The sequence below is a fragment of the Acanthopagrus latus genome, chromosome 5 (genome assembly GCF_904848185.1).
Source record: "Acanthopagrus latus isolate v.2019 chromosome 5, fAcaLat1.1, whole genome shotgun sequence".
Taxonomy (NCBI): Eukaryota; Metazoa; Chordata; class Actinopteri; order Spariformes; family Sparidae; genus Acanthopagrus; species Acanthopagrus latus.
In genome coordinates this window covers 22,848,090-22,865,015 of record NC_051043.1, presented here as the reverse complement: position 1 = coordinate 22,865,015, position 16,926 = coordinate 22,848,090, and the positions used below count along the sequence as shown (strand labels likewise).

Here is a 16,926-nt window from a genome sequence, read left to right as displayed (position 1 = left end):
TTTGTGTGAGCACTGTGACTGTGTCCATCTACCCAGGCTTACTTTGCACCCTTGGAGGCCGCCGGCTTTATCCAGAGACAAAAAGCGAGAACTTGACACATCTGTTCTATACATTCACATAATTCCCTTCTTTCACCTGCAACCTTCAGCACAATCCGATCTCCCCCTCCGCAGGCTGCTGTGGCTCAGAACATGGAGCGGGTCATCCACTGATCACAGGGCTGGTGGTTCGATCCACTAGTGTAGGCATAGACCACTGAGCCAATGGGCAACGTAAACACTGAACAAGTGTGGACGAAGCACTATATAAATGTTACCTGTTACCATTTAAGGTGAAAGACTGCATGCTATTTTCTAAGGCACTGGAAGAGTTTTTACATTTTATTTACTTTATCAAACTTCCTTAACATTCTCTCAAACTATTTTCAACTGAACTCGCTAACTCATGAGATTTGGAGTGGCCTGTTTATCCTTACTTATTTTATTTTTTTAAAAATGAGTTGTTTTTTGAGTGGGTCCCGGTGTTGACTCTGTCACAGTCACAGAGTTTTGATTTTTACAAAATAAACTCACTCAATCTGCTTCTAGACCCAGACTGTAACAGGACATTTAAATATATAATTATGGAGTGTGGTGGAAAGTGTCTTTGAGGCTCAGGAAGCGTGGAAGTGGCAGTGATAAGTGGGCACTCTGAAGATTAGGGGTTCTTACACAAAGGGTCAGGACTTCAAATTGCTCAATGGACTGCAGCTGGAGGGTCCCCATATGAAAAGATGAGTTGTATTATCTACATATTTCTGGGTCCCAGGGTAATACTAAATGAATTCCATATGGGTTCTCTGCTTTTTTTCAAGTCCAAGAATTACTTGACTCCAAACTCTTGGTGTTGGATTAGTGAGGCTTTATTTCATGCGCAGTATTCAGAAACCCCGGACCTCACTTTTGTACAGTCATTAGCTGTACAACTGAAATTATCGACATAGTTAATGAATACAAGATGTTAATTAAATGAAATGTTTTCTTAGTAAATTATTTAATATGCCTTAAAACAAACTAGTGCTGTACTTTTGTACTTTGTACTCTTTTCATACTAGGAATGTACTGTACCTTCTATGCCTACATTCCCTGCCTCTTTAGTCTATTTTGGTTTATAGACACATATAAAAGTGTTGATGCATGTGAACTCTTGCGTGTGGTGGGTGTTAACAGCTTTGAAAAATGACAGGGAGAGAGAAAAAATGCTTGAAAAGTAAGAAAATACGATTAAGTAGCACAAAGAAAACAGAGGCATACAGACAAAGGGAGTCTGGATGGAATGCGTTTAGAGGTTTATCAAAATATTCCAGTAGCGTGACCGATTTTCATCAGCAATCATTAGCTACAGGTGTAAATCTCACGAAATATGCGAATCTAACAGCTGGATTCCAGAAGAATCCAGGTGTTTTTTTTTTTTTTTTTTTAAGCAAGCCTTTATACTGTCTTGAATGCAACCAGAATGCTATTTAAGCTAATTAGTTTTCATGTTCTTTGATGAATGAGAGAGATGTCACGGCACTAATAGGGCTTTCAGTAAGATCATTACGCCAAAAAAGCTCTACCCTCGCCTTTTCCATTTGTTTCCTCTTCCTCGCAGAATAATCTCCAAAGCCATCTGCGCTGGGAGTAAAATTACATGTTGCCTAGCTCTCTCTTTCTGTCATCTAAACCTGTCTTTATGTCTGTCCTCCAAGCTCCCTATAAAATCGCACAGGAAGCGAAAGCCGGCAGGAAAAAACAGAACACTCAAACGTAAGAGGCTTGTGGACATCTCAAATGCACTCACAGAGGCCATTAATAAAAATAATTAGCACAGGAGATGGGCGGAAAAAAAAAAATGGGGGCCAGCTTGGCTGATGTAAAATCTCATTTCTGTTATTTAATTTATCGGAGACCGAAGCAGGAAAACCACCAATCATTTTGTTAGAGCACAGAGCTCTGACAACAGGCATCTCAATCCTAGAAGGACACACACACACACACACACACACAGATCCCATCATCAGCCAAACAGGGCCAGAGGGGTCATTAGTGGAGGAAGAAGATCAGATATCACCAATTCATCTTGGTCAAAATGATTAGAAAAACACAGAGTTCGAGGGGGATATACAGAGGGGGTTGGTTGTGTGTTCATGGTTTAATGTACTATTGTGATCTCGGAGTCATCAATCAAGCACCAGTGGACGCACGCCCACGAAACCTTTCACACACACAGTTAAGGTTCAGGTTCACAGGGGTCAGGGTGATTATTGTCACTGTAACTCACAGAAGTCAGCAGCGAATGTCAGCTCGTGTTAGAGGGTAATCATTTAAGTCTACACTCTGTGGCGACACACGTGACATGAGCGCCGTTTTGCTGGGGAAAGCTGACAATTAGGGCTCTTTTACCCATTTTTTCCCATCTGCCTGTCACTATTTAGGAAAACCACCACAGGACGGGCAAAAACTGGTAGCATACACATGAACAAGATACATGTTTAACTCTGGAGCTGCAAAGTCTGGCTGGAGCTGCACATTTCTAAACGTCTGATACACCATTGGGACAAATGCACTGATGTGGTTTGCTGATAAGTCTGAAACTGGATGCTGCATTCCAAGATGTCACTCTGTTCACTTTTTTTGACAGTTGTGCACTGACCGCACCCGCCAAAACCAATTTTCAGGGTTCCACTTGAGTCTCTCTCCAGCCAAGGAAGCAGAGAGCACACACGACGCTAGAGACTTCATCCGTCCAAGCCAGCTGACACCCATAAACGTGATGAGAGGTTCTTCCAGACTTTGAAAACTTTCTGTGACTGACTGGATCATACTCTAATCATACAAAGACTCACTTTGGGTGTCGGTGACGCTCAGAAATCACCATTTTTCTAAGACAAGAACAAAGTATTACAGACAAACAACACTGTTTGACGTCAACCAATATCCCAATATCTCAGACAACATCTCAGTGGCCCATGCAAAAAGCAGCACCTGACCTGCCTAAGCTCTCCAAACCCTCGAGAAAACACAATGGGACTAACAAGTAAAAGCCTTTTTTGTCTCTTATCTCAGTAGTTCCTTTGTGCAAACTTCAATAGGCCAATCATTCAGACAACAGCAAGTATATAAAGAAAACAAACAAAGCAATTTAATCTTTCTTAACAGACAACGGGTAAAAAGTAGAACTATCAAAAGCACAGGCTATTTACGTTCTTGAGTCCAAAGAAGACATAAGAAAACTCATTGGGACAAACAAGCAGAAGACCAGCTAGTTTGATATCTCATTGCTCCCTTTGTGCGATTCTGAATAGGCAATTTTGAAAAGATTCACTCTGACAATGGTGAGCTGACTTAACATAAAAAAAAGAAAGCAGACAAAAAACTCTAGCTATCGAAAGTTTATGGGGGGGAAAAAAAAATCAAAAATCAAATTAAACTTACCTCAACAATCAAACTCAAGTAAATACGCTTCATCCCGGTTCGATCGGCATTCTGAGCACAATGCGGATTGTCTGAATTTTGATTTGCAAAGATGATTGGAAATACAATAGTGACAAACAGAAAATACAGACTGTGTTCTATTGACTACCTCTTGGATAAAAAAAAAAGTAGCCACACAGACGCAGAAGTTGGCTACAGGCTGTCATTTGCGGAAGTCTTAGGAGTACACACATGAACAAACACACGCATGAAGCGGCACTGCAATAATTCAACAGACAAACACTGGCCACACAAGGAAACAAATAATTCATGCTGAACACTGAAGTACTCCAGCTGTAGATGATAGAAGCTTCCTATATTCTGTGAAAACCCAGCGCACAATATCTAGCTGTGACTTGGAGAAATTTCCTACTTCTAAAAGTACAACACGAGCGTCTATGAACTGCACCAAGGAGATCGGGCGAACATTACTTTATTCTGTGTGAAACTTTTCAATAATATTTTTACTGTTTGCAAGTCTCAGAAGGGCTGAGTCGTAAAAATCAAATGAGTCCTGAATCACGGTGGTGACTGCGGGTAATAATGGTTATGATAATAATGTTGGAGGTTGACTGCAACATAGGGATAGTGATTCGAAAGTATCCTACCGTGGTCTGTGATTTTACAAGACACGAGATAGAGCTCTTTCAGACTTCTCCCCTCCTTGGCGATGATTTCCACGCACCTACGGAGAGAGACAGAAACACAGCAAATGCTTAAAGTGTCACCTGAGACGTCGACGTTCTGTATATTGCGTTTCACTTGGGCTTGAAGGCAATTTTGCCCCGCGTGTGCGCATTCAGCCCGCTTTTTTCTTTTTGTCTTAAACTCCCTCTGCTGCACAACACGCGAACACACACACGCATGCACGCACGGGATTATTCCAAAGTAAAGGTTAAACAGTACAGCTGCAGGGTCATAACTGTTCACATATCCTGCCTCTGCTTCTTTTAACACACACATTAATAATTAAACACCTGATCTGATTAAAGAAGCATGCACCGACGCAGCGGGAGTATACGTGTGTGTATTTGTGCGCACACACCCACACACACATTATATATTATATATATATATATATATATATATATATATATATATATATATATATATAAAATAAGCTTGCTTACTTCAAAGAGGGATATCTGCATTCAGCCCACTGCCTCAGCCCACAGCACCCACAGAGAGCGTGTGTGCATGTGTGTGTGCATGGGTTCCTGAGTGTGTGTGTGTGTGTGTGTGTGTGTGTGTGTGTGTGTGTGTGTGTGTGTGTGAGAGAGAGAGCGAGTGAGAGAGTGTGTACACTAGGGAGGGCTAAGGGGGAGCTCAGAGTATCTGTATCAAATGATTCTCTTTAAATGCCTCTAATGAGAGGAGTGTGTGCAACAACTAGATTTTGATCAACGCATTTGACCTATTAACCTTCAGGAGAAAGAGTTTTGATCTTTATGCTAGTGTTCAATCATGAATATTTATGAGACAAGAATACACGCACACACACACACACACACACACACACACACACACTATGCCCCTCGCATTAACGTGAAAGACAAGCTAGGGGGAAAGAAGTTGTGATGTTGAACCCGTGATTCAGAGAACAACATCAAGTTCTGGTGTCACGAAGAACTGCGCTCGTACAGCTTTGCACAATATGATGGAAAGACTGAGGGTATTTTGTGATGCGTGGCTGATATTCACCCACCATCCGCTGGCTTATCTCACCATGGGCCGAGCGCGATGCGTGAGGACTTGTGAGAATCCGAGCTTCTTCTCTGTCATGATTTAAGACACACTCACTGGCAAACGGGCGCGGAAAAAATAGAATGAAGGGAACCGGGAATTCAATACGGAGGAGTTTCCCTCTCTAAACAAAGCATGGGTTTGCTAGCGTGTTTCATTTAAGGTGACACAATTCGTGGATCTCACTTAATGTGTGACATATCACACTTTGGGATCAAGGAGGAAGAGGTGCCAGTGGGAGAAAAAGTTAAAATGTGTGTCATATTTTAAAAAATTCCCTGTATGCGACCGGAGCCGAAGCTGTTAAAATGTGCACCGGAACTGGGCTGCATCTTCATATTTCACATATTCTATTAGACCCTGTGGCACTGCGAGTCTCTCCATGTTATCAGGTTGTATTTTTCTACCTTTCACTGTCCCTTTCTCTCTCTTCGTGGCCATCTATAAGAAAAACTCCACTCCTGAAAACAGGAAAAAACAAAAAAAACAACTTGTTGCTATTTGTCATTCCTGATCCATCCCTTGTGCTCTGGCCGGGCCTTAGATTACATTCAGTTAAGCCAGCGGGATCAAAATATCGCACTGTGTGTCTTTGGGCTACGACATTATAGCTGCTAATGAATGAATGCAACGGCAGGAGTTGGTGAGGAAACAGGAAAAAAAAGAAAGAAAGAAAGCAAGAAAGAAAGAAAGAAAGAAAGAAAGAAAGTGCAGCGACGAAGGACGAGGCGGAGCGTATCCTCTGGGAGCTTGTTACACTGTGCCCAGGGTCAGAGCAAAAGCAATTAGATCAGACATCAATGAGTGAGGGGAGGGAGTGAGGATGGATGGAAAGCGGGTGTAGTGGGAGTGAGTGGAAATATCTTTACAGTGGTTAGAGGTTGGACAGAGACGCGAGAGCTGTGGAAACAAGGGAGAAGAAGAAGAAAGAGCAGGAGGCCGTAATAAGGCCGGACCGAGTCGAAAATGAGAGGACAGAGAGACAGCGGAGGAGACGAGGGAGGACGCGGCAGAGGTGTGGGATGGTGATGGCTGAGGCAGGGTTCACGTCACATGAAAGGGCCTTCAAGAAGCAACAAGCTCCCACCCACCTCCACTCAAACCCCACAAGGCTCAGCTGACATGAATTAGTGATCCGCTCGCTTTCAATAATGTACAGAGCCTGTGACAAAAGCCCCGGTCGGACGCCTTGTGCATACTGAGCATTGAGACAGAGGCGATGTGGAGGAGATAACGGTGACAGGAGAATATTAGGATGCAGGGCGAAACGAGCAAGTCAACGGCACAGCAAAGGTGGTCGAGTAGAAGAAGCTGCTGGTGTGGCTGAAACAGGGAGGAATGAGAAGTGAAAGAGAAGGACTTTGTAGAAAGAAAAAGAAGGAGGAACATAGTGAATGGAGGATGAAAAGAGGGATGCAGGCGGGTGGGATGGATGGATAGATGGATGGATGGATGGATAGAAGATTGGGAAAACGGATGAGTAGCAGCATCTGATGAAGTGTCGAGAGAAAGTGCAGGACCATAATGATGAGGATACAAGGTGAGGTGCAGGAACGGAAGTAAGACCGAGAAAGAAAAACACGACAGGAAGACGTGTCAGAAAAGCGAGAGGGAGAGAGCGCACATTCGGGAGAGGTACAAAATGAAGCGAGGCGACGAGAGAATAAGCGGAGGAGGCGAGGAGGCAGACGGTACGAGATGACAAAAAATGAAGGGGAAGTCGAGGGGAAGGTTAATTAGCATCAGTTAGAACAATAACAGAAAAATGAGCAGAGACGAGAGCGTGCGAGCGGATGAGTGGTAAATGATGATGACAAGTGAATAAGGCGAGAAAAGTCTGCTGCCACGGAGACGTTCTCACACTAAACATTATTGATGCTTTTAAAAAAAAAAAAAAAGGTCCAGAGAAAGCATTTTGTTACAGTTGTGTAGCGAGCTAATATACAGCTCAAGGCCGCAATTTCTTTTCAATAAAATGACAATAAAACAGTTGCCATGACGATGGAGGTAGCGCATGTTTAAGCAATTAGTGTAACCGTCAGGCATGAGAGACAGAGAGAGAGAGAGAGAGAGAGAGAGGGAGGGAGAGAGAGAGAGAGAGAGAGAGAGAGAGAGAGAGAGAGAGAGAGAGAGAGAGAGAGAGAGAGAGAGAGAGAGAGAGGGAGGGAGGGAGAGAGAGAGAGAGAGAGAGAGAGAGAGAGGGAGAGAGAGAGAGAGAGAGGGAGAGAGAGAGAGCTAAGGGGAGCGAAGCCTCATCAGGGGTCAGTGTGTGTTTGGCTCGCTGTCACCACGCTGTCGGCACAAACAGCTAGAGGTAAACAATAAAACTGTCACTCCACGCTCTATCTCATTCTCTCAGTCGCACACAAACAGAATCAAACTTTGGTGCGGTTCTCGGGGGGTATTTCTCAAAAAAGTCCTGCGCTCATTTTTCTATCCAAATTGAATTGCTGGACCCGCTCAACTGGACCTTGAAGACTTTGCTTAACCCCTGAAACATCTTTCATATTTAATTTTGTGTTCTCGCCAGCCGGCTAATGCTGCCTGCCAAAGAACGTGGCCTTTGTTCGACTCCGCACTCAAGGATTCTTTGCTTCTTATACTCGAAAGACGAGAAAGGTTACGTTATATGTGATCCGTTTTTAAGATCTTTAGGTGCTTTATTGAGTTACAGATGATAAGGATTAGTCCAAAAGCCAATGGGGTCTCTTCTGGGCAGAGACACATCCTCCATCCAAGTTTTGTGAAAAATCAGTCCAGTATTTTTTGTGTAATCCTGCTGATCAACCGACCAACCAACAACCAAACGAGCGTGGCTGAAAACATAACCTCCTCTGCAGAGGAAATGAATACTCAGGACCAAAGGTAAGATTCTGCAGAGGGACTGCAACAGGAAGTAATTCAGTAATCTCTCTGAAAGACCTTTAGGAGGTGCAGAGGTGCAGATGCAGCTATATATTTTCATAGCATCAGGAGAAAAATAAAGTCATTTGCATTGCTGATCCGTAATTGCTCTTCCATTAGCGTTTTTAAGGAGAAAATTCAATAATGTAACTCTGAAGCCATGGCAACTGCGTCGTCGTCAATTTAGCTCGTGATTAAAGAATATTTTCTGGGGACTTTACATGTAAATGAGGCCCACAGGTATAACAAGCTAAGTAGTGTACATTAAGGTGGAAATGCCATTCAAGTGAGAAGCCGAGATGTTTTTGTTACAAACATCCATTTTTATTTCCCGGAATTAAATTCGCTCTTGGGCCACATTTGCCCAAACCTCTGCTCGCTGCCATCCAACACTACATTAGCTTACTGCAAGTAATTTCAGGTCTTTAGAAACTACTGTGGCCTCATTATAACTTGTTTACATAAATAAAATCAACATAGTTCATCTTATTAAAATGGTATCTATAGTGTATGCACTGAAGAGCAACATTTAGAGGTTTCTTTTTAACAAGTCTGAGAATTTCATATTGAATAATAATAAATTTAAGGCAGCCATTATCAGTGGGATTAATTCATATCTGAACTGAGGTGAAGGTTAGGGATTTCAGCAGTGATGAAGCTCCCTTCTTCCCCTTCAGCCTTGCAGCATGGAGCTCCATTAAGTGACCAACATCTACGGAAACTGGCAAAGCCTTTGAAAAATAAGACTACCACTACAGTCTACTGTAGTGTGGCCGTTTCTACAGCCTTGACCAGTATTTGAGACAGAAGAAAATAAAAACAGGATTAGCACTCAGAAAAACATCAAGCGACCTGAAGATTACCTCTCCTATCTGAGCTCTGTACTCCTTCCCTTTGTAGGACAACAGGCCTTTGACTGTTTTGTATTTGTGTGTGTGTGTGTGTGTGTGTGTGTGTGTGTGTGTGTGTGTGTGTGTGTGTGTGCGCGCGTGCGTTTTGCTGTACAACCAGAGGTTAAACCTTGACAAAGCCTAGTGATCAGCCCTTAATCCCAGCTCACTGTTTGATCAAACTTAATCTCCTCTGATGAGCTTGTTGCAACGGTCTTACTTTAAATTAGAAACATTTTATGTCTTTTGAAGATTTCCAAAGTGCACTGTGTCCTAATTACTGTTATTTTCTTTTCCATTTCTATTTGTTTGCGTTTTCTAGCGTCCTTTGACCGCCGCACAATCAACACAAGGCTCTAATTAAGAAAAAAAAACTACAGTCGTTTTCAGTATCAAAGCTGCTGTTTGTGTTGCATCAATCTACGGAAAACACACAAGATACATTCTGTCATTTCATTCTAGTGGATTTTTAATTTCAATTCAACACAATGTCCTTTTTAAAACAATATTTGTGGCTTTTTGTGTTTATTTGGATTGCAACAGGCCAAAAGAGACAATTCATTAATTGCTTGGCAATGAGCATCACAATACCAACTACAGGTCACTTATAGAGGGTCAAAATAAAACATAAAAATAATATTGATTAATCAGTACTAGTGACAACAGTTCTAACATTCCTGACACACCTCTGGCAAACATCTGGGTCCTTTGCACACCCAGGATATCTATGTAAAGTGTCTGGTCTCATTAAGTAAGCACTTGTGTATTTCACATTTTTCTGTTTGTTTTTGTTTGCTTTTTTTGACATCTTTGTCCAAAGAAAATAAAGGTAAACTTAGGACAGCATGCATTCAAACATGCAGATACTGTGGGGAGATGCCACCGCAGTGATGACAGCTAGTGTATTTTCAGGATTTCCCAAGACATGCATGTACACGGTAGCAGGCATTCTACCAGGTGAGCTACTGAGTGCTCATAAAGCATTGTTTGTTATCATAATCCATGAATTACCATTCTGACTGAGTCCAGCACATGTCCAGTGGTTTAAAATGAGTTAATTAGCGCCACAAAAATGCTCTCTGTGGAACAAACACTTTGTTGAGCGACAGCAAACTGGAAAGGGTCTGAAGCTAGTCTCAACCAAGAGATGGGGGACCAAAAAAGAGGGGACAAAGGGACTGAGGGACAACCCAATGTTTGTGGGTCTCATTTTGGCAGTGTGTGCAGTTTATGCTTGTGCGAATGCGTGCATGTGTCTCTCAGAGGTGAAGCTAATCTTCTTTTATGCAGCGCAGCCAGAGGTATCCAAACAGACAGGCGGCAAGAGGAAGAATAGTAACAATACTTGAGAGAAACTGAGGTCCGTATTTATCACAAAGACTGCAGGCAGTCTTCTAGCCAAACAACATGTGTAGCGCTTCTCTTTAGCTAGCCGATCACAATGGAACAGGAACAAAGACGCTGCTGGGAGAATGGCTGTAGGTAGGTACAGTAGTATGGTGCTCATCCCCGCTCCTCACACGGTCCACAATTACACGGCTGTCTGGCCACACAAAGGGAGCAGGGAAATAGAAATGGATGATTTTTGAGAGAAGAGGTCGAAAAAGTGAAAGAAAGTAAGCATGAAATGTAGAAAGAAAAGCAGTTGAAGGTCTGGGGAGAGGTTGAAAACATAAAAGGAGGAGGAGGAGGAGGAGGAGGAGGAGGAGGAGGCAGCGGCGGTGACGGACGAGACTTCAGACTTCCACGGCCGTCTTTAGACTTAATGAAATGGAAGGGCGGAGCAGCAGAGAGGAGGAGAGAAAGGCAAGACGAGGGTTTATACTTCTGAGGAGAACGCTCTTGCAAAATGATTCTCGCTGTAAATTTTCTTTATATCGTCCATAAATCCATACACAAGTGTAAGGAAGCGGGGCTGTGCTTCCTCAGACGATGTGCAACACTGAGTTTCTGGAATCCTCTGGACACAAAAAAAAAAAAAAAAAAAATTTAAGACTTTTTTTTCATTGGGCAAATATAAATGGATATAAAAATATCCAATACCTCAGAAGAGCCCTTCAGTAAGCAAATACTTCCGTACTGAAGAAAAGCAACAATCTTAAAATGGAGCAATACAGGTTTTATTGAATGAGAGGGAACATCATTCATCACTTCATTGCTTTGGAAATTGCTGACCCTCTGACAATATGTGCAGACTTGGACTGTTGTTCTGCTGTTTATTTGGGATGTAATTAAAATCGTGTTCTCAAGGAGGTACCAGTGAGGAGATCGTTCGGTATCTCTCTTTTATTTTCTTATCCCGAAGAAGCCGTTTGCTGGCAAAAGTTATTCAACTACAGACAGAAGGACAACTTCTACAAAGCTAAACAATGCTCTAGATAAACAAATCTATCACAGCAATTATCAAGTCTGTATTTATCATTTATTCTGTATCTTGTGAAATGTGTGTTGATGGAAATCAGTTACAAAACCTTCAACATCTGCATCTTTCATTTCTGTGTCTTTGTTTTACATTCACTTTGAGAGGAGTTTGATGGTAAAATAAGTAACATTTGATAATAAAAAAACGTAATAAGCAAATACAACTCACAACAGACCTCTGCAAACATTCACACATTATCAAAAGCTCCCACTTAGGACCGCAGCCTCTTGACACAGAGTGCTTGCATGATTTGTTTACTAAATGCAAAATTTGACATCCAGAGTTCAAGGCTGCAATATTTTTTATCTCCATCTGATAGAGTGCTTGTTTTTTGTGTGAGTGTATGTAAGTTCCAGCCGCCTGAATCAGGGTCTGCTTCAGCAATTAGGGCCTGGATGATTTCCCAGGCCAGCCTGCCGTACCAACCGCTCAAATGAGAATCACATTCCTATTGTGTTCCGCCGCTGTTAATCATGTTTTCAAACGACTCGGGCAAAATGGCAGGGCATTCCAGCGGCTTGTCATCGGCCCGCTCAAAAAAAAAAAAAAAAAAAAGTGCCGATGGGGTCATAACTGGAGCCATAAATGCCCATCATGCTCAGCTTTCCTGTCCAACCTGTGCTTTTTGTGCTTGGCTGGGAAGGGATAGGGGGAGCACTGAACGAGCACACTTTACAGGCCAAAGCAGTTAACGGAAAGCAGAGGCTGTTATATGTGCTGCTGTCTCCTCTCGTCCTCAGTGAAGGTTGGGTTTCTTTAGATGCCTGGAGCACTTTTTTTTTTTTTTCCCTCAGCGGCACTTTAAGAAGAGCAATAATCACAGAGCAAAACTCTTCTAGTGCTCCACGATCGGCACAAGATTCAGTAAAGACGCAGCAGTAGCTCACCCAGTGGCTCTCGAGGTATACAGTGATATCGTGTGCAATAACATACAACAAATTCACCTGTCACTCGCTAGCCTGTTGACTTGTCCATCCAAAACCAGAGGGAAAAGCCAACTAACCACTTTGTGAGGTTAAGTGGCAGTTATTCACTTTGAGCTCATCCAAATGGACAGCCTGTTGCCTTGCCAACGCTGATGGGCCTCTGTGATGTAGAGGGTTCCGTGCTGATGGCAGAAAAAACAAAACCCCTGTCTCCCACACTTTCTTCATCTGGCAGGTTCATCCCACCCCCGAGGGCATGCAAGTGAGACACTCACCTGTAAATGAACAAGCGTGTTCTGTAAAGCACTGCCATGCCCCTATCTGCCGCCACGGTCAACCCACTGCAGCCATAACACAATAAATAACTCAGGAGAAGATGAGTACTGCCCCATGGCAGATGGCGATAACACTCACAGCCTCGGGTCTGAGTTGACACAGTGGTGTCTGTGCTTTTGCGAGTGTGTGTGTGTGTGTGCGTGCGTGCGTGCGTGCGTGCGTGCGTGCGTGCGTGCGTGCGTGCGTGCGTGCGTGTGTGTGGAGAGAAGGTTAGTGGAGCTCTGCCCAAGTGAGACGAACAGTTAGGTTAGAGCCGGTTGCCCATGATAGATGTCACTATGGGGAATATGATGCAACTGCTTTCTCTGCGCCTGTCTTTTCTTTGAAACATGCAGTCAGGTAGAGAAGGGGGAGAAAATCCCTGAAACTTCTTTGCATGCTGAAAGGACTGTGTACATATCTGATTACGGAATCCACAATAGGCTTGTGGTTTTTGATTTTGAAGAAAATTTAATTTACAGAATGCATCTTTGGTTTGCACCCTAAAAACAGATACAAAAGAGAACCTCTATTTTAGTTCTAATGAAGTCACTTTTGACATTAAATTAATATTGTTCTCAAACTAGTGAGGAAGTGATAGAATAGAGAGAGCAGAAGCTGTCCTGCATCAATCATTTCCAGCTGGATTCACACCGGAACATTACAATTACATTATACATGTTAACCACAAGTGATGTGCTCATATGTTCTAACTTCCAAAATTTGGGAGTCGACTTGGAAATGTTTACATGCTATAATGTTCAAGAAACACATTGGCTTTCATATACTTTGCATTGCTGCAGCACCTCTATTCACCCTCCATCTAACCGCACAGTCTCTTTATGGTCCCCATCTCAAAAAAGGCCCAGTCTGCTCCATTTGGTCGGATCTCACAGGCCTGAGCAGGCACAGCCCACCTTGTTTCTGCATCAGCTACATCAGTTATTCAACCACAGCCGTACTGGGGGCGAGGTTGGATGCTGTGACTCTATAGCTGTGACATTACAACAGCATGGAGGTCCTGACAGGCACGGAGTGAATACAGGCTGTGTGCATTTCCAATATGTATAAAGCACCTACACCTGCTTCATAATAGAAAAAAATAAAAGTTAAAAAACAATATGAGACCCTGAAATCTTAAATGCTTCTTTTGTGGCTGTGACAATAATCTATGTAACTATTTAAAGAAGCTAATTACAGGCAGACTATTCAAGTTTTCAGGACTCAATTATTAGCAAACACAATTACAGAACAATTACTTTTTTTTTTGCTTTTGCTTAACCCTTTTTTGTTGTTGAGGAAAATGAAGCTGGCACATCTTTCTCTGGAATCAAAAAAGTCTCCAAAAGCATTTCACTGTGATTAAATGAGATTTCTCCGGGGCAGATGATACAACCAATAACTACAACAGCTAATAACTGAATCTTGTTGCAGGCACTAAAGAAAAACAGCCAGTGTGAATGTGATGAATTGAGGTGAGCGTGCCCCTCAGGGCAGCACACTGTAAACGCCACTGCTCTGTAACCACATGCAGAGAGGGGTGAACTATCACGATGTTTACCAATAGGACTGACACAGTGGCACATGGTAACACACAGTGTACGCCCTCCGCCCACTCAGCCATGGCTAATTGCTCTGCACTTTGATTACCGCCATCTATTTTAATGAGAGCTTACGAACGCATTCTCTTCTGCCCATTTTCACTGTCAAACGTACATGCAAACACGGCACACACATGCAGGAGTGTGTGTGTGTGTGTGCTTGTGTGTGTGTGTTTGCCACTTGGACATGCATAAACACAGAAAAAAGAAGAGCGAACAATATGTGAAGCGTGTTTGTCCCGGTGGCAGGAAATTGGAGGGTGTTCATTAGGCTAATGGATATGAAGAGGAAGGGAGAAAAGGGGATGAAGATGGAATGGGGAGGACAGGAGGAAGTGAGGATGGGAGGGTGGGAGGGCCACTGAATTATACCACAACAAATTCTGTACAATGGCCCAACAAGTCATATTGCGGCATGTAATTTCCTCGCTACCACGATAGAGAGAGGAATACTTCAATTACGCAGACCAGCTTTAATTACGCTGAACCTGCTTCACATGTCGGCTCCCGTTGAGAACGAATGAGCTGTTGCATTTTCCCGGTGTTGCTGCTCTCTGCTCCTGCAGCTCGGCTGGATGGACTCAGCTTCATTAGGATCACTGGTTCACCAGCACACACACCGGGATGACAAAGCTTAATCAATGGACCCACACTGTTCTAAAGACCCAGCGAGAGCAGACACAGTAGATACCGAACTGGACAGGGAGGCTGATCGATGGGAGAAAATGCTTGCTTTCCACTGTGGCTTCAGTCATCCTCTATTTTCCTTTTGCACACAATGTGGCTTCTGGCACTGAGGCTGTACAGTACCTTTCTCCTCAAAAGTTACAATACTTCATATTTTTCCCCACTGAGAGTGAGCTGACATGAGTACATTAGCCCCTAGACAAAAAGTGTGATTCACAGAAAGAAGAAGAAGAAAAAAAAAATGTATGAGCAGAATGTACAGAAAGCGCAAGAGAAGGCGAGGGGGACCAGAAGCGAAGAAAGCACAGGAGAGAGAAAAAAAAAAAGGGTGTGAAAGAAGAGAGAGGATGGAGCGCGACAACCGCATTACGACCACAGCTATGCCAGATCGCATCGTCACACTCTGTCTCATCACTTTACGAGACGCTAGGTCGTCCATGAAACTGGTTCAACATGTCTAGTGTAACAATCATCAATACCACAATACCACACATGCATACACATACAGCGCATACTATCGCTAAGTTGGAAAATGTTGTTCCAGGAAAAAAACAGAGCTCCAGATGACGCCGAGATGAGGTAACAGCACTGGGCAATAAGTCAACCACAAAAGGGGGACTATCTGTCAGGGGTGGGAGCAACGGATCACAAAACCCAAAGATCTGATCGTATCGCTGTTTTGTGTCACCAAATGGATTATTTTTCGGAGCACCGGAATGGCGGATGTAGCCGACTTTTGCTCATGGTCTTAAATGAAAACAACATTTAAGATGTTCTATGTTTAAAATATCTAAAATATTCAATTCTCGGTTGTTAAATTAAGAAGGATGAAGGACCCCATTCATGGGCCAGATGAAGTGATGCTATTAACAACGACCTTAAAGAGTCTCCAGCTAATTTAAGACATTTTTATTTAGCTGTTTTGATATTTTGCTTAATGTGACGTTAAATCACAGTGGTAGGCAGAACCACTATCTTTCTCTGATAGATATGTGCACAACATTTTAGGATGCAGGACTCCAGTCTAAGCTTTCACAGTATTCACCCTGTTCTGCCTAACCTTTTTCATTAAGGTGCACCAGCACATTATTTAGGAGCACCAGTTAAAAAAAACAAAAAAAACATACAAACTAAAATGGTGTAGATGAAATCATGCTATGATACAATTATCTACAGAAAATATGTTTACAGGCTACTTTTTGACAAAAGGCAACTGTGTGCACACCCAGACGGTGTCCGTAAAGACAAAAAGGTCCGTTCAAGCCACGTGAATTATTTAAGTTACAACACTCTCTGCCCTCTGCTGCGTTTCCAGTGGATGGACTGTTCAACCCATCTCCATTGTAAGAGCAGGTGTTTTAAATTATGCAATCAATCTGTGGCTCACGTGCATGCCGAACAATGTGGTGGGATCCATACGGTGAACAGATCCACGACATTCAGTTACATCACTCACATATCAAACTAGTCTTCACAGCTTGGGTGAACTTCTGACCTCTGACTGCACGTCTGGGGACCCTTCACTGACCTGACCCCTGCCTGCCGCTGTCTCCGAAGCAACATGAACGCTTTTAACACGGGAACCTCAAATAACAGCGCTGTCTAAGAAACTATTTTCACACAAAACACTGACACTGGCAGTTTCTAAAACAATCCGGTTTAATGGAAGCAGTCTTGGCATTCCCCTCACCTCATTTCTACATTCCTAACACCTACTCCTCCTGGATATTATCACCGCATAATCCTCTTTGATTTAAAGCGCATAATGCCTTCCTATTCCCTCGGCGGTGTTATCATAATATTGAAGGATCACACCATACCAATTAAACACACAAGGCGCACTACAAATGTAAAAAAAAAATAATAAAAAAATCTATAGAATAGGAAGACGGCTCTCGCATATACTGTAAAAACTAGCCGCTAATCCAATTGTTCCCTTCCGT

The 16,926-nt window shown here is 42.9% G+C and overlaps 1 protein-coding gene across 1 annotated transcript in view; it reads right to left on the bottom strand.

Moving 5' to 3' along the window:
- Nucleotides 1-16,926, bottom strand: part of fbxl17 (F-box and leucine-rich repeat protein 17) — a 224,112-nt gene that overhangs the window by 65,397 nt on the left and 141,789 nt on the right. Inside the window, exon 9 of the mRNA XM_037097161.1 lies at nt 4,104-4,180. Within this exon, the coding sequence (XP_036953056.1) occupies nt 4,104-4,180 (77 nt within the window). The remainder of the gene's footprint in view (nt 1-4,103; nt 4,181-16,926) is intronic.